General features: G+C 47.5%; 1 protein-coding gene across 2 annotated transcripts in view; it reads left to right on the forward strand.

Annotated features, from left to right (window-relative positions):
* The window catches only part of RHOBTB3 (Rho related BTB domain containing 3), a 58,636-nt gene that overhangs the window by 15,853 nt on the left and 20,726 nt on the right, over nucleotides 1-22,057 (forward strand). Inside the window, exons 4-8 of one of the 2 annotated variants that reach the window (XM_008261963.4) lie at nucleotides 266-420; nucleotides 4,247-4,358; nucleotides 5,876-6,241; nucleotides 16,820-16,932; nucleotides 20,639-20,759. In XM_008261963.4, the coding sequence (XP_008260185.3) occupies nucleotides 266-420; nucleotides 4,247-4,358; nucleotides 5,876-6,241; nucleotides 16,820-16,932; nucleotides 20,639-20,759 (867 nt within the window). The remainder of the gene's footprint in view (nucleotides 1-265; nucleotides 421-4,246; nucleotides 4,359-5,875; nucleotides 6,242-16,819; nucleotides 16,933-20,638; nucleotides 20,760-22,057) is intronic. The other variant, XM_051853987.2, reaches the window with a different exon arrangement.

Consider the following 22,057-nt stretch of genomic DNA (forward strand, 5'->3'; position numbering starts at 1 on the left):
CATATGGGATGCCGGCGCTTCAGGCCAGGGCTTACCCCACTGCACCACAACGCTGGCCCCAAGAGTCTCCTCTTTCCTAAGATGCTGTTTATTCTTCCTGCAGTTAGTGTGTGTTGATGTTGGGACCACCCCGGGAGCGTTGCTGGTTTGCATTGAGTCTCGTGGAGAGTGGTTCTGGCGTGAGCTCTTCATGGGCTGGTTCATGTTCCCACGGTACATTTCTTTCCTGTTTAATTAACCTCAAAGTTCCCCTTCCTTTTCCCAGAAGAATTGCCCTGCACGTGCCCGCTGTGCACCTCAGATCGAGGGAGCTGCGTCAGCACCACCGAAGGCATCCAGCTTGCCAAGGAGCTAGGAGCCACCTACCTCGAGCTGCACAGCCTCGATGACTTCTACATCGGAAAGTACTTCGGAGGAGTGGTGAGTCCTTCCTCAGCCTCTCGGGCTGTTTGCTGTAACAGCGTGGTGAGTCTCAGCTTGACAAGCAGAATGAGAGGAAGCAGCCAAGGGCTTTTCAGAGTAAAATCATCATTGTCTTTTCTCTGCACATGGAAGCTTTTCTGTTCAGTGTAACATTTTGGAATTTGCCATCTGGAGGCATTTTATGGACGTTGGCAATATAAATGTCAGTGGCTCTCATTCACATCAGAAGCATGTTTACCTGCGTACACGTGTGACGTGGGCTTCGTGGGAGTCTAGACAGCTTGAACATGCGTGGCAGCCTGAACCAGCCGGCCCTGACAGTTCTCTTTCTTGGCCATTGCTAGTTGAAAAGAATTTTCCTTCCTCCTGTGCGTGTGCTTTGGCAGGGTGTCCTGTCCTCCTCACCTTGTCATGGCTCACACGGATTCCGAGGACCGGCTGCGTGGAGAGCTGCTTGCTGACGGGGAGCTGGCGTTTGCTTGCCCCATTTGCTTGCTCCGCTGCACTGAGCCGTGCGGTCATCTCGCGGCTCATCTGAGCACAGCGCCTCCAGTGAAACGCTGGGGCTGAGGCCTCGGGGAATACTGTGCACTTGCATCCTTAAGGAGCCCTCTCTCCGAGAAGGGCCTCCTCTCAGCAGACGAGTCTGGAAAACATCCACGAGGGGTTACACCGGAGGCAACACTGCGCTAAGCAGGAGTCCTTGGGAATTCTCTCTCAGTTCCTTTGTTCCTCATTGAGTCTTCTTTCCAATATTCTAGAATATTCATTATGTAAATTCAGGTTGAACTGTTGATGCAACCACAGATGACTAGAAAACTCCTTGTTTCTGGAGTTAGCTAAACTGAGTGTAAAAAGACTAAATATAAATGATACTGATTTTTATCAAATATAAGTGACTTATTCACTCAGTAACATAAAGAAATTATAATAATAATACAGTGTTAAGGAAGGCATACTGGCATCCCTGTTATTACCATTGGAAGAATATTTTTGTTTCATTTATAGTGATAAGCAATGGATAGAAAGAAAGAGGTGAAATACAATCTTCCTGTCAAACAGATTACATTTTAGTGGCTTAAAAAACCTTAATTTGGGCCTGGCGCTGTGGCTCATTTGGTTAATCCTCCGCCTGCGGCGCCGGCATCCCATATAGGTGATGGGTTCTAGTCCCGGTTGCTCCTCTTCCAGTCCAGCTCTCTGCTGTGGCCCGGGAGTGCAGTGGAAGATGGCCCAGGTGCTTGGGCCCCTGTACCCGCATGGGAGACCAGGAGGAAGCACCTGGCTCCTGGCTTTGGATCAGTGCATCGCACTGGCTGTAGCAGCCATTTGGGGGGTGAACCAACGGAAGGAAGACCTTTCTCTCTGTCTGTAACTCTACCTGTCACATAAATAAATAAATAAATCTTTTTTTTTTTTTTTTTTTTTTTGACAGGCAGAGTGGACAGTGAGAGAGAGAGACAGAGAGAAAGGTCTTCCTTTGCCGTTGGTTCACCCTCCAATGGCCGCCGCGGCCGGCGCGCTGCGGCTGGCACACCGCGCTGATCCGATGGCAGGAGCCAGGAGCCAGGTGCTTTTCCTGGTCTCCCATGGGGTGCAGGGCCCAAGCACCTGGGCCATCCTCCACTGCACTCCCTGGCCACAGCAGAGGGCTGGCCTGGAAGAGGGGCAACCGGGACAGAATCCGGTGCCCCAGCCGGGACTAGAACCCGGTGTGCCGGCGCCGCAAGGCGGAGGATTAGCCTAGTGAGCCACGGCGCCGGCCCAAATAAATAAATCTTTAAAAACAACCTTAATTTGGTCAAGAACTATGCATTTCCCTGTAATTCCTGGGGAGCTGGGAAAGCGATGGGTTGATTTCATTGCTTCGATGCCTTCATGAATTCCTTTGGGAGCAGTGGGCCCTTGCTGCCCATCGTGAGACCCTGAACCTGACGGCTGATGCTTAGCACTGTTCTTCCCAACTGTGACTCCCACATTCTCTTCTCTCTTCCCTCCTGCATCTCTGTCTGGCTAACACCTGAGGTTGCACTTAGGGTTAGAAGCATGGTGAGAATTGAGCTGGTCAAGCTTGAGAGGCAGATGTAGTAGGTTCTTTTTTTGTAAACTCCAGACTTGCTGAGAATATGAACACGAGATCTGTTTTCCAACTGAAATCTTGAGCGAGGAAAGAATCATGGTATTAGCAGTCCTGTGGATGGAGATGATCATATTGCAGTGAAAGGAACCCGTGAAATCTTGTGAGCCAGGGATGGATGGAGAACTGGGCAGTACTCCTTCTAACAGCAGGACTGGGTAAGGGGACACCTGCCCTTGGGCTTCAGACAGCCCCTTCAGGCCCTCGGCCAGCTGCACCCCTCCCCACAGCTCGCAAGTCCATGGAGCCACAAGAGAGTATTCCCAGCTGGAGGTGCTACCTCTCCCTTGTAGACCAGCTCTGTCCGGTATGGTACCACCAGCACATGTGACTGTTGATGTTTGCATTAATTAAAGCAAAGCAAAGGTCTGTTCCTTTAGATGATAGTTATGTTTCAGGGGCTCTGCAGCTACAGGTGACTGGTGCCCACTCTGTTGAATAGCGTGCACATTACTGAACATTTGCATCAATGCAGAAAGTTCTGCATGCTCCCAAACCAGGATTCTCTGGCCTGTGCAGGCCCTGTGCTGGGTCTGTCCTCTTAAAGGTGGGCCACATTGCTGTGTGTGCATCGCTAGGCCTGAGAGGTGGCCCAGGGGAGGCTGTTTATGGAGGACAGTAGAGTAGGGGGTGGACAGAGCTCCTGGTGGGATGGAGCAGGCGGCCTTGGGGCCCAGGAGTTCAGGGCCAGCTCTGCCTGTGTTGCATGAAACACTGGGGAGTCTGAGAATTGAAACCTAAATCTTCCCAGCCAGGTCTTTCTCAAAGCAGGAGTAGAGAATACTTTGTATCTAACAGTTTGTTCTCTTGATATAATGTTTAAATACCTGGGTATGTGGTAGTGGGATGCCCTTTGGACTTTAGCTCCCAGGCCTGGGGTTATGTACATATATGTGGATAAGACTTTTCTTTTGTAAAGTCAAGGACACATTTCAGAGAAACTTGTTCAAGAGGAAAAAGGGAAGTTTCCTAACTGATAAGAACATCTGTACACATTGAGACAGATCTGCTTCTGCCTTGAATTTTTTACTGTTATTAACTGCTGTGGTTGTCCAGTGAAAAAAAATTGAGTTATATAACTGTAGTGCATGGTTTTCTTTATTTCTTTTCTTTCCCTTTTTTTTTTTTTTTTTAAGATTTATTTATTTGAAAGGCAGAATTAGAGAGAGGTAGGTAAGGGAGTGAGTGAGAACTTCCCCAAATGGTTGCAATGGGTAGAGCAAGGCCAGGCTGAAGCCAGATGCCCAGAACTCCATTCAGGTCTTCCACCTGGGTGGCAGGGGCCCAAGCACTTGGGTCATCTGCTGCTGCTTTCCTAGGCCCATCAGCAGGGAGCTGGATTGTAAGTGGAGCAACTGAAACCCCATCTGGCACTCATGGGATGCTAGTGTTGCAGGCTTTGGCTTAACCTGCTGTGCTCCAATGCCAGCCTTGTGAGTAGTGTTCTTGATTATCCAAGAGAACAAACAGTTCCTTATTCAAAGGATTGGTAGTTTATGGGTGTTTAGATAAGGCACAATCTGTTCCACTGGGTATTTTTAATTAAAAAAACTATTTACATGTGCTTGATAATGCACACATAGAGATGGTACTGACATAAAAAACACGGTGTATGAGGTGTGGGGTGCAGTAGTCATGTCAGATACTTGTGTTGTACCTTTAATTAAAGTTTGGTTTCTGTTTTAGTTGGAGTATTTTATGATTCAAGCCTTGAATCAGAAGACAAGTGAAAAAATGAAGAAAAGAAAAATGAGCAGCTCCTTTCACGGAATTAGACCACCTCAGCTTGAACAACCAGGTGCATTTATTAGCCAGTGTCTAGACATTCATGTGTGTGTGTTACAAATCTTTTCTCACATCTCTCAGGACAATTCTCATACTGGAGCCTGCTTAGGACCCCCCTGGCATTCTGATTCAGTTCATCTGGGATGGGGCTTGGAATATACTTCTTAACTAAACTTGCAGGGGATGCTGAAGCAGACGGGACTTGGACCACAGTTTGAGACTTAAGTCTCTTAGCAGCTTGGGCTCCTGGTGTGTTCTGAATTAAAGCCCAAGATGTAACTCCAAGTGTAATGCATGAACCCTAGTCAGAAACTGGGTCAGTGAATATCTAGAAGTTGTCCATGGGGTAAAATTGGTAAAACTGTCAGATGGTCTAGAAATTGGGTGGTATTTTAGAATTACTGTTATTTTTTTTTTTTATGTCTGGTATGGTACTGTGATTGTCCTTTTTCTTAGGTGAAATTGAAAGCATTTAGGTCTGAAGTGTCCTGAGGACTGCAGCTTAAATAGTTTAGCTGTATGTGTGTTTATTTATATCAGTGATAAGGCAAAAATGACAAAATGTTAATAGTTGCAGAATCTAAGTGAAGGCTGTATATGTATTCATTATATTATTCTTTCAGCTTTTTTAAAATCTAAAAATGTTCTTAATACAAGGTTAGAGGAAAATAAGGTTATAAAATAATAAAATTACAGACCTTTCAGCATTTGGGGTCATAGCTTTATAATAATCTCAGAATAGTACTCTTGGATCAATTTGTTCTGAATATTTAAAAAGTAGGCACTTGGTAAAGTTTTGTTGAATGAATCAGTGAATATGAATAAAAAGAGAATTTACTTAGAGGTTATTTCCAGGCTTAAAAAATGCAGATACATACAGATCATTTGACAGATACTGGCATTTGACAGATAGCCTGTGTGGTGAGGGCCTGGACCCTGGGTACTCTGAATGGAGCAAGAGCTAACTGCTCTTTATCGCTTATCAAATCGGTAAAAAATAAGATGAGAAAAATGTCTGAAATGATGGGGTCCACGGCTGGGAAGCTGCAACTGGCGCTCAGTGTCTGAACCACTGCAAACCCAGAGGGCTGCCCGGCGGCGGCAGCCTTTTAGCAAGGCTTCTTCAGGCCGCAGGCAGCACGTTGAGCCCTTGAATCAGGCGAGAAGCAAAGAAAGACGACTAGCAGAATAGTGGCGTCAGAGTTCGGAGGGATATTTTGTTTGGGGCCACGCGATATGGAGCGGTGTCATTTGACAGCTCGTTACGTCATTCGTAGGCTTTCCACGGGCGGTACAGCAGGTGCATGACAGAGTTCATGTGTGCCCGTGCTAGGAGCTGTTATTCCCTGAATAGCATACATTTGTTCCATTAGATTGCGCCGTGCAAGACTGCTGTTTGTATGGGTCAGAAATGGTCAGCTATTGGCCAGCCTCATATTTGTTAAAATTATTGTTTTGTCGGATTGAACGTCAACCCGGGTCCGCAGACCTAGAGGAGTTTCCCGACTGCCTTCTCTCTTTGGCAAACAGAGAAAATGCCGGTGCTGAAGGCGGAAGCGTCGCATTACAACGCGGACCTGAACAGCCTGCTGTTGTGCTGCCAGTGTGTGGACGTGGTGTTCTTCCACCCGGACCTGCAGGGCGTCGTGGAGGCGCACAAGATCGTGCTGTGCGCCGTGAGCCACGTCTTCATGCTGCTCTTCAACGTCAAGAGCCCCACCGACATCCAGGACGCCAGCATCGTGCGCACCACGCAGGACCTCTTCGCCATCAGCCGCGACACCGCCTTGGTGGGCGGCAGCGCCCAGCCGTCAGGCAACCCGCCGCTGCGCGTTGTCGTGAAGGACGCCCTCTTCTGCGCATGCCTCGCTGACATCCTGCGCTTCATTTACTCAGGTACCTGGCGGGGAGGCTGCCGGAAGTGCCGGAAGTGACGCGCTCTGCCCAGGAATTGGCCCACGCCGGCTTCCTTACAGTTTTCCTGCCCCGGCGTTTGTTTATTTTATTTCTGTATTTTTTATTTCTATCACGCTCATCATCTCCTAAAACCCATTCAGCACCAACCCTCCCTGCCCTGGCAATCACCTTTCTGCTTCCTGTCTCTGCGATCGCGACTGAGAAGCGCGTATAGAGCGGAGCCCTCGGGGGTTTGTGTGTGTTTGTGTGTGACTGTGGCACGACGGCATCCAGGTGCCTCCAGGTCGCAGCAGCGGTCAGAAGTGCGTTCCCTACAGCCCTAGTATGCCCGCACCCCCTCTTGTTTAGCCGCTGCCCCACTGATGGGCACTCGGGTTGCTCCCGCGAGCTGTGGGGAATAATGCCGCCGTGGCCCTGGATGGAAGAGGGTCTCTCGGGAAGACCTGTGTCTTTAATTCTTACCTGGTACGTACCCAGAAGTGGCTTTTCTGGATCGTCCGGTGATCCTGTTTTTAAGTAGTGAAGGAACTGCCGCGCCGTTTTCCGTAGTTCCCAGCATTTTCCGTTCCTGCCACTGTCTGCGGACCCTGGCCATCGCCTGTTGTCTCCTGGTCCTGGCTGGCCGCCGCCGCAGTGGGCGTGCGGTAGGGTCTCCTGGTTCTGGTGTACCTCTGCCCTGAGACCGGTGGTTCCTGTGTTACCGTTCCTGCCGCCACCATTCTCGCTTCTGCCGCCCTGATGTAGACTCGGTAACCAACCGCAGAGAAAACGGATTTGCACAGTATTTGTCTTTTTTGTGACTGTCTTAATTTCCACCGAGTGTGATGTCTTTAAGGTCCTTCCAAGCTGTAGCATATGTACTTTTCTACAGATAAGTCTACTTGTCAAAAAGTAATCTGTTACTGACCAGGCACGTTAGTATTTATTTTAAAGATTTGTTTATTTGTTCGTTTATTTATTTATTTATAGAAATGTGCCCCAGAGGGGTCCCGGTGCCTTGGAAGGCTACTATTTCTTTTCTTTTCTTTTAAGATTTATTTATTTGAAAGTCAGAGTTACACAGAGGGGGAGGGGGAGGGGGAGGGGGAGAGGGAGGTCTTCCACCTGCTGGTTCATTCCTCAATTGGCTGCAACAGCCAGAGCTGCTCTGATCCGAAGCCGGGGCCAGGAGCTTCTTCCGGGTCTCCCATGTGGGTGCAGGGGCCCAAGGACTTGGGGCATCTTCTGCTTTCCCAGGCCATAGCAGAGAGCTGGATAGGAAGAGGAGCAGCTGGGATTAGAACCGGCGCCCATATGGGATGCCGGCACTTCAGGCCAGGGTGTTAACTCACTGGGCCACAGCACTGGCCCCAAGTATTTTGTTTTTAAAATACAAAATACAAGAGTTTATTTCTCCAGTTTAAAGTTTTCAGAGGTACAGAAGAATCAAGTGTCTACACCTTAAAGATCTGGCATGCATTTTTCTGTTTGATTCTCCTAGGTTTTGGAAGGGATTGAGAGTAGAAATTGAACTCATGGGGCTGGTGCTGTGGCTCACTTGGTTAATCCTCCACCTGTGGCGCTGGCATCTCATATGGGCTCCAGGTTCTGGTCCTGGTTGGGGCTCTGGGTTCTGGTCCCGGTTGCTCCTCTTCCAGTCCAACTCTCTGCTGTGGCCCAGGAAGGCAGTGGAGGATGGCCCAATTGTTTGGGCCCTGCACCCACATGGGAGACCAGGAGGAGGCACCTGGCTCCTGGCTTCAGATTGGCACGGCTCTGGCTGTGGTGGCCATCTGGGGAGTGAACTAATGGAAGGAAGACCTTTCTCTCTCTTTCTCTCTCTCTCTCTTTCTCTCACTGTCTAACTCTGCCTGTCAAATAGAAAAGAAAAGAAAGAAGTTGAACTCGTTTTGGACACTAGGAAATAATACCTAAAGGTGGTTGATATCTCATCAACTTTGGTTATGATTATTTGAACTTTACTTTTTTTCCCTTAATATACCCTTTTTTTTTTTAAGATTTAACTCATCAAATATTTTTCTTTTTGTCCTTTAAAAAACCCAGTAGAAGCTACATTCTAAAGAATAGATGTTTTGTCTAAGTCTTTTAACAAGTAAATCAAGGGTCTCATACCTAAGTGTTCCATTTGAGAATGGAGTAGGGTGGATATAAAATTATTTGTAAGTAAACATCTAAATATAAGTTTTCTGAGGACCTGTCTCTTTAAATTTCTCTGTTCACTCTGAATCAGGAAAAAGAAAATTAAAGGAGAAAAGGGTAAGGTCACTCCTCTGGAATGTGGGGAAAAATTTGCCATCTGGTTTTAGATCAGAATTTAGAATACATAAGGTGTTTACAAAGGATCACAAATAAAGAAAAAAGTATCATTTCACAAAGGGAAGGAAATTTTGAGTAACCCTCATTTAAATGGTTGGTTTTAAAAACAAGATATGACTTTTTTCATTTGGGTTATGATTATGTAATTTTATAAATTAAAATTGTGATTGTGACAAGTACAGTTGCAGATGAAGATTAAACGGATGGAGCCATCTATCAATACATTGGAATAGAGCAGGATATGAATGTCTTTCGAGCAGTATCAGATTGAATACAGAAAAGCTTGTCAGAAGTCACGGACTCCGGGGAAGGGGCCTACAGGGGGAGGGGGAACTGTCTCTTTTCTTTCCCCCTGTTTTCCCTCTGCATGCATTCATTTTTCAGTTTAAAAAAATCATTCCCCAGGCCAGAGCCAGGCAGGTTCAGTCCATGGGAGCATGTCCATTTATTTCACTGCTGTCATGTTAAGAAGGATATAGCTGACTTCAGGGTATTTATGTTCCTTTGAAAGTGCTCAGTGGATAATGTGGGGAACTCAGTGAATAATTCAGATAATCTCAAAAGGTAAAGGCAAACAGAACTTCGCAAACAGATCATTGAAAACATTTCTTTTGCATGTAAACACGTTAGTGTATTCGAAATGGGTCTGGCATTTTGAGCACAGAGGGGTGTGTATTTGGCACGGTGGGAAGAAGACTGTTGGGACATCTGCAGACCAATTGAGAGGACCTGGAGTTGAGTCCTGGCTCTGCTCCCCCGATTCTGACTTTTTGCTACTGCACACCCTGGGAGGCAGTGGTCATGGCTCAGCTGCTTGGGTCCCGGTGACCCACTTAGGAAACCTAAATTGAGTTCCTACTCCTGGCTTTGGCCTGGCCCAGCGCTGACTGTTGTAGACATTTGGGGGATGAACCAATCAGTGGATGAAGGATCTCTGTCTGTGTCTCTCTGCTTTTCAAACAATAATACTAAAAGAAGTTCTTGGAAAATAGAATTAAAGTATGAATTTCTTTTGAAAAGAAAATGTCTATTTGCTGAAGTGTTTCTTCTCTAGTCTTTGTGAATAAGTTGCTCTTTTGAAAAATACATGCATTTTTAAACCTGTTCTTTTCTCAGACTTCAATAAAGGGTCTAGGCTTGAGGATTTTTTCTGTGAACATTTGAAAGCCTTTGAACAGGACATAGGTATGAAGCCACCATTACACAATGCCCCACCCCATGGGTTGTGTTAGGGCCCCTTACAGATGGGGGCCCTGTGTGTGCTCGCCCTCTGGCCTCCCCCAAGCTGGTCAGCTCTGCCTGTTTGCTCTGAGCAACCTTTCTTTTTAAAAATGAAATTGTTATAAAAAATGTCTTAATCCTCTTAAAATAACACACTTTTTTGTTGACCTTTAGGATTTTGAAATTTTGTATCGATAAGGATACTTTGAAAAAAATCTGTGGAAAATAGAATTGAAAGATCAGTTTGTTTTGGTGCAAACCCATTTTGAAAACCATGCATAGTGTCTTCGTATTATGTACTTTTCATGAACTTTTTGGAAACCCCTTGTTTACATGGATTTCAAACATTGTTTTTGCACCCAAATAAACTTACTTTTTGATTCCAGTTTCCATTATTTTTTTTGTTGTTGTTAAATTGGAGAAGCAGGAGATACAGGGAGCTCCCATCTGCTGGTTCATTCCCCAGATCCCAGCAATAGTACAGTCTGGGCTGAAGCTGGGAGCTTGGAACTCAAACCAGATCTCCCATGTGGGTGGCAGGAACCCACCTGCTTGAACCATCATTGCAGTATCCCAAGGTGCATCAGGAAGAAGCTGGTATCAGAGGGCAAAGTCAAGACTCCACCCCAGAGACAGGTATGCGATGTGGCATCCCAGCTGTTAGGCCAAATGCATGCCCCTCCATGAACTTTATTTTTTTTTTAAGAGATTTATTTATTTGAAAAATAGAACCACACAGACAGAGACTAGAGATCTTCCATCTGCTGGTTCATTCCCCAGATGGCTGCAATGGCCAGGGCTGGACCAGGCCCAAGCCAGGAGCTAGGAGCTTCCTCCAGTTCTCTCACATGGGAGCAGAGGCTGGGAGCCGAGGCCCAAGGACTTGGGCCATCTGCTGCTGCTTTCCTAGGCACATTAGCAGGGAGCTGGATTGGAAGTGGAGCAGCCAGGACTCAAGCAGAATGCTGGTGTTGCAGGTGGTGGCCTCACAGGTTCCCCCACTACATTGACCCCTCCATGTACTTTTTGAAGCATCCTTGTATCACCATGGACGTTGAGTCCTATCTTTAGGAGGAGCTTGTTTCATAGCTAGGTTAGCATTTTCACTTGCAGTTAAGGCTTCCGTTCATTTTCCTACACAGATTTTTGAACAGGTAGATCTGTTGTGTGTGTGTGTTAATTTTCTATTGGATAACAATGAACACTGAGTAATATGTATCTAATTAATGACTAACCCAACAGCAAAAGGAATCTAAAAAGCCAGTCCAGCAGTTTTCCCGGGCTTAGATGGGATACAATGGTAACATTCTTAGAATATTTGATACAGTCTTAGGGTTGCAAATTCCTGAGTCACATGATCTCAGATGGTTTTAGCTGAAATATTTGTAGGAGCTTCAAGAATTTCCCTTTGAGCTCTTCCTGCCACAGATGGCCTTTAGAATTTCACATCACTTACTGAAGAGCCGCCAGAGTAGATGAATGCGTGCAAATGAGCTTTCATCTTCAGTTTGCATAGAGTTTTCCAGTTCTTGGAATCATTCTGTAGCATGCTCTTTTCTATACTGCATAAAAACACAGCCTGCCAGACAGAAGTGTTCTCTGCATCTCTAGGAGCCAGAGAAAGATAGATAGGTGCTTTGAAGAGTTATCCCAAGAAAATCCTCGTAACACAGGGTGAATAAATTCTAGAGAGCTTGTCATACAGCGTTGTGCCTGTTAACCATGCTATGTGTGTGCAGTCACATTGTCTAAGAGTATAGATAGCAAGGTAAATGTTTTTATCACTCGGACAAAAAAACAGGGAAATCACAGCTAACACACTATTTTATTAGGAGCTAAAGATGACAAAGATGACTTGACCAGCATTTCTAATTGTGGAAACAGCCCAATCCTTAGTGTGCCGGTAAGAGTGGGCCTTGGTCAGCGCTGTGGCTCACTAGGTTAATCCTCCGCCTGTGGCACTGGTACCCCGGGTTCTAGTCCCGGTCAGGGTGCTGGATTCTGTGCCAGTTGCCCCTCTTCCTGTCCAGCTCTCTGCTGTGGCCCAGGAGTGCAGTGGAGGATGGCCCAAGTGCTTGGGCCCTGCACCTGCATGGGAGACCAGGAGAAGCACCTGGCTCCTGCCTTCGGATCAGTGCAATGCACCGGCCATAGCGGCCACTAGGGGGGGTGAACCAATGGAAAAAGGAAGACCTTTCTCTCTCTCTCTCTCTCTCTCTCTCTCACTGTCCACTCTGCCTGTCAAAAACAAAAAACAAACAAACAAAAAAAACAACAAAAAAGAGTGGGCCTTAATTTCCTGTTCAGTTATTGGTTCTGTGTCTGTTCTCAAATAGGTCACTGGCCTCTGCAGACTTACATGGTACTAACCTCGTACATGAGGATACTTCAAAAGGCTCTTGGAAAAAATGAATCAATGATAAGTTGAGGGCCAGATGTTTGGCCCAGTGGTTAAGGAGTTGGAGGGGCCCAGCATTGTAGCATAGTTGGTAAAGCCACTGCCATATGGATGCTGGTTCAAGTCCCAGCTGCTCCATTTCTGATCCAGTTCTCTGCTATGGCCTGGGAAAGCAGTAGAGGATGGCCCAAGTCCTTGGGCCCCTGCATCCATGTGGGAGACCTGGAAGAAGCTCCTGGCTCCTGGTTTCAGATCAGCAGAGCTCCCGCTGGTGTGGCCAATTGGGAAGTGAACCAGTGGATGGAAGGCCTTTCTCTCTCTCTGACTCTCCTTCTCTCTCTCTATAACTCTGACTTTCAAATAAATAGATAAATCTTTTTTTAAAAAAAGTTGCATAAGATGTTTGCACTCTACTTCGGAGCACCAGGGTTAAGTCTGGGCTCCGACTCCTGACTCCAGCCTCCTGCTGATGCAGACCCTGGGAGCCATCAGGATGGCTCAAGAACACCCACATGGGAGGCCTGGATTCAGTTCATGGCTCCAGATTCCAGCCTGACCCAGCCCTGGCCATAGCGGGCATTTGGGGAGAGAAGCAGCAGAGGTAAGCTCTGTCTGTCTCTTCCTTTCAAAGAAAAAGTTGATGTGAAAAATTTTGAAATCCATGCATACTTTTTTTCATATGAATTTCTATGAACTCTGGTTGGATTTTAATTTTTATTTACTTATTTTATTCAAAAGGCAGAGAGAGAGCAAGAGAGAGAGAGAGATCTTTCATCCACTGGTTCACTCCCCAAATTTCTGTAGCAGCTGGGGGGCTGTGCCAGGATGAAGCCCAGATCTGGGAACTCAATCCAGGTCTCCCATAATGGTGGCAGGGACCCAACTACTTGAGCCGTCACCTGCTACTTCCCAGGGTATTGCTTAACAGGAAGTTGGAGTAGGACACAGAGCCGGGCCTTGAACCCAGACACTCCCGTGTGGAATGTAGGCTCCCATGCAGGGTCTTAACCTCGAATTCCAAACAGCTGCTCCCATGATGAACTTTTTCAGGCCCTCTTGTTTTAGGTCATTTGCTCCTTGCTTGCAGGAAGTCTGAATGGAGACATCGTGTAGGTAGACTTTGGTTAAGGTAGTTTTACTTGTATTAAGTTAATGTAACACTTACATGCAACATTAGTATGGTAAAGGAGAACACTGTTCTCTTGTAGCTTGTGTGAGTGTAGGCAATCAAATCCCTGCACGTGCTATTTGCTGCTCACCACCAACCCTGGGTGTAGACAGTAAATGGAATTTCTAAAGGAAGACCAGCGGTCAGCAGATGCACTCAGTGCACATTGGAGTTTCCTGGGAGGTCTGAAACATCCTGTTAGGATCCCTAGCCCCAGGAACCCTAATTTAAATGGATGAGACCCCTCCCCCCTCCAAGGTATTTTATAACAGATCTCCAGGTAACTATGAGGTAGGCTTAAGAATCACTGGCATGGAGTACATTTTCTTAATGTACTGAGGGGTTCTCATTCCTGATGTTTTATTTTTCGTTCATCTACTTATTCATTTATTTACAAGACAAACAGAAGTCCCATCTGCTACTTAACTCCCCAGATGTTTGCAACAGCCTGTGCTGGAGCTGCAGCCAGGAGCCAGAAATTCCATCCAGGTCTCCTGTGGGTGACAGTGTCCCAGCTACCTGAGCCTCAGCACTGCCTCCTAGGGTCTGCGTCAGGAGCCCGAGTCAGGGAGTCGCACCCGGGTTCTCCGGTGAGCATGTCTTCATTGCCAGGCTAAATGCCTGCCCCTATTCCTGACCGTGTTATCCAGACTTTACTGTCTATGTGTGTACATGAAATTTTCTGAGATGCTCCAAGGACTTGATCAGGCTGTGAAAAGAACATGTGGCCCTGTAGTTAAAGCATACTTGTTCCAGACTCCACATACCTGCTGGTATTTGAGAGCAAGGGGCCATCAGTGAAGTCAGAGGGAGGAGCAGGGGGCCCTGACGGTCATGTGGCACCGGCTTGGGAGAGCCCAGTGTTGGGAGTCACTCCCCCGTCCATGTCCTGTGATGTCCTGTCAGTGTCTGCTTTGGACCCGGTGGGAGTGTTTGTATCACAGAAATGGCTGATGCCACACATCAGGATGCCCCCTCCGCCGGGACCTAGAGCGGTCATCATGAAGTCCAAGGGAGAAGTCTGAGGGAGGCACAGGAGTGCCAAGTGCTCAGGGCGCAGCGTAGGGCTTAGGAGCCAACCTGATTGGCTTGGGTGCCAGTTGTTACCAGGCTGGCATCTGCCACGTCATCTCATCAGTTCAATAAAGGTGTATCACATGCTGTCGTCGCTTAGCTGTGTCTGTGAAGATACCCGGCAAAGTGCTGGATACAGGAATAGGTTGGGGGCAGATGGAGCAGCATCTTGGGTTACCCAGACAGGGGAAGTGACTTGCGGGAAATCCCGCTTGTGATTAGTGGCAGAGAGAGAACTAGGACCTGGGTCACCTAACCATGCCAGCCCAAACTGCACTTTCTGAATGGTATCTTTGGGCTTTTCTGTAAGTCATGGGGTGGCTGAGGGTCATCTCCTAGAATATCAGAATCAGAATCACGCTTTGGAAAACACAGCGGCATCTGGTCCTGGATACTGTGTGATGGAGAAAAGGCTGTCAGAGGGCAGGTGGGGGTGGGATAGGCTACTGTAGGCCAGGTAGCAGATGCATGGGGAAGGCGTGAACTGCCGAGCATTGAAAGACAGAAGGGGCTGACGGAGCGGTGAGAGAAGTGAAGTGAGCTTTGGGGTAGACTGGGGTGAAGACAAAGGAGGGGAGAGAGCAGGGATGATTTTGTGCCAATGCAGGGTTGTGTGGCTCTTCAGGAAAGTACCCAGCTCCCTTCCCCTGTTTTTTGTTTTTTCTTTGTTTGTTTTAAGATTGATTTATTTACTTGAAAGGCAGAGTCATAGATTGAAAGAGAGGGAGAGTCCAGTGCTGTGGTGTAGCTGGTAAAGCCGCCTCCTGCAGTGCCAGCATCCCATATGGGCGCTGGTCCAAGTCCTGGCTGCTCCACTTCCGATCCAGCTCTCTGCTATGGCCTGGAAAAGCAGCAGAAGATGGCCCAAGTCCTTGGCCCATGCACCTGCATGGGAGACCTGAAAGAAGCTCCTGGCTCCTGGCTTCTGGCTTTGGATCAGCGCATTTCTGGCCATGCAGCCATCTGGGGAGTGAACAGCGATGGAAGACCTCTTTCTCTGCCTCTTTGTAACTCTGCCTTTCAAATAGATAAATCAGAGAGAGAGAGAGAGGTAGAGACAGAGAGAGAGATCGTCCATTTACTGGTTCACTCTCCAAATGGCTGCAATAGCCAGGTCTGGGCCAGACTTAAGCCAGGAGCCCAGAGCTTTCTCTGGGTTTCCTACATGGATGCAGGGCCCCAAGCACTTGGGTCCTCCACTGCTTTCCCAGGAGTATTAGCAGGGAGCTGGATCAGAAGTCGAGCAGCTGGGACTCGTACCGATGCCTACATGGGATGCTAGCACTGCAGGCAGCAGCTTTACCCGCTGTGCTACAGTGCCGGCCCCTACCCCGTTGGTTTTGTAGAGTTGGCCCTGAGGGTGCAGGAGACCTTGTGAATGCCTCCTGCTTCTGCTAATTTTCTCCGTCAAGGGTGGAGCACCTTTTTTCTGCCAAGGTGCCGTTTGGATATTTATAACATCATTCACAGTCCATACCAGATTACCAACTTAAGAATTAGCCTGCTGTGGATGCATTGGGTTTTGAGACTCCCCCTGTGGTTGCCTTGGCAGGACCAGACCAGATGATTTTGCGGGCCTCATACGGCCCACAGGCTGGACATTCCCCACCTCTGCTTACCTCTTCAGGGTTAGTGTGATTTAACCCAACCGTGGCAAAGACTACATCTGCTTCTAACCCAGGGCAGGTACAGAGTTTGGGTGTTAGAAAACTCATCATGTAACTCGTATTCTGGCCTTTGCTATTATCAATAAGTTGGCCAGCTGTTATTTCAGAGAGGGAGGAAGACTTCGCGTTTTGGGAAATCATTTAGGAGAAGGCAATCCAATGCTTTAAAAATTAGAGCTTCACCATAAAGACTGGTAAATGTTTGAACTGATAGGTATGTTTACCCTGATTGGGGCTTATGACATCACATGGTATCCCAGAAATCTGTATAATTTGTATGTGTCTGTTAAAATTTTTTTTATTTTTTTATGTTTCATATATTTCATATATAAAGATTTAGTAACATAATGGTACCCCCCCGTCTGCCCAAGCTCTAACCCTTCTTCCCCCTCCCTCTCATATCCCCACTCTTAATTTTTACAGTGATCTATATTCAATATACTTAATGATCATATAGTTAACCCCACCCTCTAAGTAAAAGAGCTCAACAAATAGTATGAAGAAAAAAAGAAAACAAAATACTATTCCTCAATGGAAGAGACAAAGGCTGTATTTTTAAATGTCAGAAATATGTAAATGTTTACTGTAAGTAGAGGGATATATCTTTGATAGAAAATAACGGAGAGGGGTTACTTTGAGATCTGATGACGTTTATTTTTATACCTCTCGCTTTACCAGTCAGAACAATCCAACTTGTACAAACTTGTCCACAGGTGCTTTTCAGTGGGAACAATTGGAAGAAGACATCAGGAGGAAGTTGAAAGACTCTGGGGATGTTTCAAATGTGATCGAGAAAGTTAAATGCATTTTAAAAACACCGGGAAAGGTAAGTCAATTTGTTCTCAGTTGGTTTACTTGGCCTCTCCCTGAGCTGTAACTCATACACTATGATGATTATATTATTGAGTCCTTATGAAAGCCGAGTGATGTGTGAATAGAAACGTCTGCCTCAAGTACATTTTTGCCATTTAGATATTTTAAACTTAAGCGTGTGTGGTGCCTCACTCTTAGATTTTAATTTATGTAAGAGCTCAGATATGTGCGAGTCATGTCTTCAGAATGTTTATTTGTGGATTCTGTCTCTGGCACGTTCCCCGGTGCGCTGTGCGTGCTCACTCGTTTTGAGAATGGAGGGCTGTGTAATTTTTCCAGCTGCTGTTGAGCTTCTTGGAGAGGATATTTTCTGCTCGCAGTCTTAGCCCACATCGTCTGCAGGAGAAAGGCCGTGTCTCTGTGCCCCTTTTCAAGAGGCGCCCACAGAAACTGCCTTTCCAAGTGTTCTCAAGGGTTCTGAGAAACTGTTTAACCAGGTAGACAGTAAAGGACTGTCTCCTGCAGGAAGGGTTCAGAATTATAAACGAGGGTCAGAGTTATGCAAATGTGGACTTTGTCCATAAACTTGGACGCATTCACACTCCAGTGACTTAGCTTGTATATATTCTGTAAGGGCTTTAAAGGTAGGTTTGTTAAATTTTGGTTAAAGTTGAAGACAACAGTATGGGCAGTGTGGGTTTGTTCCACACACCGTGATAAACAAATTGGCTACAGTCGATTTGAAAAGGAGGTATACTTTGTGCAGTACCCAGCAGGATACAGGTTTATAATAAATACAGAGATGACTTTGCCATCTCTGTAGCCTAAGGTGATTTTAAAATGCAAAGCTGGGTAGCTGTATGAGCTGACTCTTGCTTAATTGAGAAGCTGATTTTTTTTTTTTTTAAACAAAGTAGCATGGCATTGAGGGGCTCGATCTTTCTTTGGTCTCTGGGACTCAGGGCAGCAGGGATGCAGAAGTTGTCAGGTTTCCCAGTAGAAGGCGGGCCAGGAGCTCTCTGGTGGTGTAACTCAGCCAGACAGTCCTTTTGTGGAAATGCACATTGTCCCACGTTCTGGCGTTCTGGGCCCTTTGAGTGGAAAGGATACGCCATGGGCATCTGTGTCCGTGCCACACTTCTGCCTTTTCGTGTTTTCCTTCAAGTTCAAACCATAAGTGTGCAGGACTCTGCTGAGGTGAATTCTCTGTCTCCCTCTCCAGAGGCTGGGAGCCCCCGCCAGTGCCCGTTCCTCCAGGGTGAAGAGGAGCCGGTGGTTATTCCCCTGACGCAGTGCTGATGTTTGTGTCGGGACAGTTTTTCAGGAGGCAGGCTGCGGGGCCCGGCCCTGACCAGTACTGAGGCTGGGGTACTGAGTACTGAGATGCACAGTGAGGGGACAGGTGGAGCCCTCTGCGATGTGTAAAATACGATATTTCAGTGAAAACTCCAACTAGCTCATTCTGAATGAGGGGTTGTAGTAATACTCAAATAATCATGCAGTCCTAGTCCATCTGAGGATTTAAAATGACTTAGCATTTCTTCATCTTTTGAGCGGTTCTGCCTGAAAGTGTTGTTCAGACTTGTTTTTTTGTATCCACTGCACATAAATCAGAATAAAGTTAAAAAAAAAAAATGAACAGAGAGGCAGGGCAGGGAGGCTGGCCCTGGACTTCTACGGTTAGAACAAGGGGATGTCTGGCCGGCGCCGCGGCTCACTCACTAGGCTAATCCTCTGCCTTGCGGTGCCGACACACCGGGTTCTAGTCCCAGTTGGGGCACCAGATTCTGTCCCGGTTGCCCCTCTTCCAGGCCAGCTCTCTGCTATGGCCCAGGAGTGCAGTGGAGGATGGCCCAAGTCCTTGGGCCCTGCACCCCATGGGAGACCAGGATAAGCACCTGGCTCCTGCCATCGGATCAGCACGGTGCACCGGCCGTGGCGGCCATTGGAGGGTGAACCAACGGCAAAGGAAGACCTTTCTCTCTGTCTCTCTCTCTCTCACTGTCCACTCTGCCTGCCAAAAAAAAAAAAAAAAAAAGAACAAGGGGATGTCTGAAGAGCCCACAAAATGAGGCTGGCGTGGCGCAGCAGATTAAGCCACTGTCTGTGATGCTGCATCCCCTAAGAGCGCCAGTGTGAGTACCAGCTACTCTACTTCTTGTTCTTATTTTAAAGACATTTATTTATTTATTTTTTAAAATATTTATTTACTTATTTGAAAGTCAGTTACACAGAGAGAGGAGAGGCAGAAGGAGAGAGAGAGAGAGAGAGAGAGAGAGGTCTTCCATTCGATGGTTTACTCCCCAACTGGCCACAATGGCTGGAGCTGCGCCAGTCTGAAGCCAGGAGCCAGGAGCTTCTTCTGGGTCTCCCACGCGGGTGCAGGGGCCCAAGGACTTGGGCCATCTTGCACTGCTTTCCCAGGCCATAGCAGAGAGCTGGATGGGAAGTGGAGCAGCTGGGACTCAAACCGGCGCCCATATGGGATGCCGGAACTTCAGGCCAGGGCATTCACCCACTGTGCCACAGTGGCAGTCCCTTAAAGATTTATTTATTTGACATTGTTACAGAGAAGGAGAGGCAGAGGCAGGGAGAGTGAATGAGAGAGGTCTTCCATAAGAAGACCTGGTTCACTCCCCAGATGGCCACAACATCCAGGACTGGGCCAGGACAAAGCCAGGAGCAAGGAGCTTGTCTCCCGTGTGGGTGCAGAGGCCCAAGGACTTAGGCCATCTTCTGCAGCTTTCCCAGGCCATTAGCAGGGTGCTAGATTGGAAGTGGAGCAGTCAGGACTCAAACCAGTGCCCATATGGGATGCCAGTGCTGCAGGCGGCAGTGCTACGTGCTATGCCATGGCGCTGGCCCCAGCCACTCCACTTCTGATCCCAGACTCAGCTAAATCCACTCCAACAAAATGCCTGCCCCTGAGAGGTGCTCCATAAATGTTCATTCCTTTAGGAGGAAACGTTGGGCCAGTAAGCAGCAGAAGGACACGACATGATAAGGGGAGATGTCTTAATTACAAATTATATTTTTGTGTGCTCTATTTTTAAAATTTTTATTTATTTATTTTCCTTTCATTTGAAACACAGGCTCTTCCATTTGCTTCCACAAATGCCTACAATAGCTAGGGCTGGGCCAGACCAAAACCAGGAACCTGGAACTCAATCCAGGTCTCCCACGTGTGGGTGGCAGGGACCCAAGGACTTGAGCCATCACCTGTTGCCTTGCAGAGTGTGCATTTACAGGAAGTGAGTGGGAAACAGGGGAGCTGGGACTCAGCCCGAGCCCTCTGAGTGTGGGATGTGGGTGTATCAGTGACTTAACTGCTCCACCATGCGCCTGTCCCCCTCTGTGCACTCTTTTAATGAGCAGAGTAGCTCGCGTGTGAGCATATTTTATGCTGCATTCATAGGAAGTTGGACTACTCTTGCCTGCTCCTAGTGAATCCCGAGGGATTCGGGCCCCTGCAGCTTCTCTCTGTGGAGTTGCGTTTTCGTTTTGCCCTGCTTCTGGCCGTGAGCAGTGCTTGGACATCGTAGCAGGTAGATTGCTTGAGGATAAGTTCACGAGAAAGCTGACCGGAGATGCCATAAAGCAGGACAGCTGTATAATTTCTTTAGACGTTGCGCAGTTTTCCAGGTCCTTAATCAACCTGTGTGTGTGTCATCAGAGTGCACACAGCAACCTTTCCCTCGTGTTTCTGTTTCTCCTGCTAGATTAATTGCCTACGGAACTGCAAAACCTATCAAGCCAGGAAGCCTCTGTGGTTTTACAACACTTCCCTCAAGTTTTTCCTTAACAAACCAATGCTTGCTGATGTCGTCTTCGAAATACAAGGTACGGCGTGACTGTTAAACCATTCATTCTTCAGTTTCGTCGTCCGGTTGCTGTCCTCGCTTTCCGTTTCAGCTTTCACTGGGTGGGGCACAGGAATGACTGTTGCAGGATGTACATCAGTACTGCCTGCATTTCAACAAAATCTTCCAGGGAAATGAAAAATAAGAAAACAGACTTCCGTTTTCCTTAGTGTTGTCCCCTTACCGTGGACTTGAGGCACATGGAGGGATGGGGTGAGCTGCAAGATGTCATTATGTACTTCCATTTGTGTATTTCTTGAAGGTTGTGGTTCGTGATCCCTCTAAATCCAGTTGCCTGAAGACTCTCCGACTCCTGGCTTGTTTTGTTCACTTGCTTGCTTGTGGCTTGTGCAAAAGGCAGCATGCGTGGGTTCAGGTTCAGGGCCGTGCCCGGCCTGCATCAGGCACCCGCAGAGCCTGCTTGCACTCATTTTCCTGCACTCTGAGTGCTATCACCAGAGCAACAGGGAGCCGCTGCTTATCTGTGGAGGAGCTATGCCGCCCAGCTCCAGCAAGGAGCCACATCCGCCCGTGGATCGCCTCCTCGCTGGGGTGGATTCATATAGCTCACTCTTCAGAAAGGAGTTGTCAGAGACCGTCAGGGGTGCAAGAAGGGTAGGAGTTGTTTCCAGTTGAATTGAGGGGAGCCCTGGATGCCCGTGGCTAAGAGGAAGGTAGACTCTAACTTTCAGGTAGAGTGTGTGACACCTAATTTAGGGTCGCTTTAAGACTCTTCTCCAGGAAGATTTGTTTTTAACTTTGCACTTTCCCAAGTTCCTTCTGAGAAGCTGTTGTCAGCACTGTGTGCAATGAGCCTGGGACACTGAAATGGGACAGCGAGAGTGACCTGGAGATATATTTTTCAATGAGAGGAAAACTAGCAGAGGCCCTTCTAAATGAGGAAAGAACGGAGGACTTGGCCAGTTGAGGCTGGAACCCATCTCCTCGAGTGACATCGCGGGAGGCGCGGGCAGGAAGAAACCTGGGTCTGATTGTGAAAGTCACATAAGACTTTCACGCACTGCTGTGCAGAGTGGTCCCCCTTCTGGGAAAATCTGTGTGGGTCACACTGTTGGGAACAGAGGTCACCTGTGGAGAATGAGCTTGGGAGGATGGTGATTAGGGAAATATTGTTAAGTGTTCGCTGTGGAATACTCTGGTGGGACAAAAGAAAAACTCACCCATCATCCAACTCCCCAGTGACAATCATGGTTGGATTTTGGTGTGCCTCCCTATTTTGGCAAATCCTTCTTTTAAAAATATTCCAGGCCATCATCA

This window comes from Oryctolagus cuniculus, chromosome 14, assembly GCF_964237555.1.
Source record: "Oryctolagus cuniculus chromosome 14, mOryCun1.1, whole genome shotgun sequence".
Lineage (NCBI taxonomy): Eukaryota > Metazoa > Chordata > Mammalia > Lagomorpha > Leporidae > Oryctolagus > Oryctolagus cuniculus.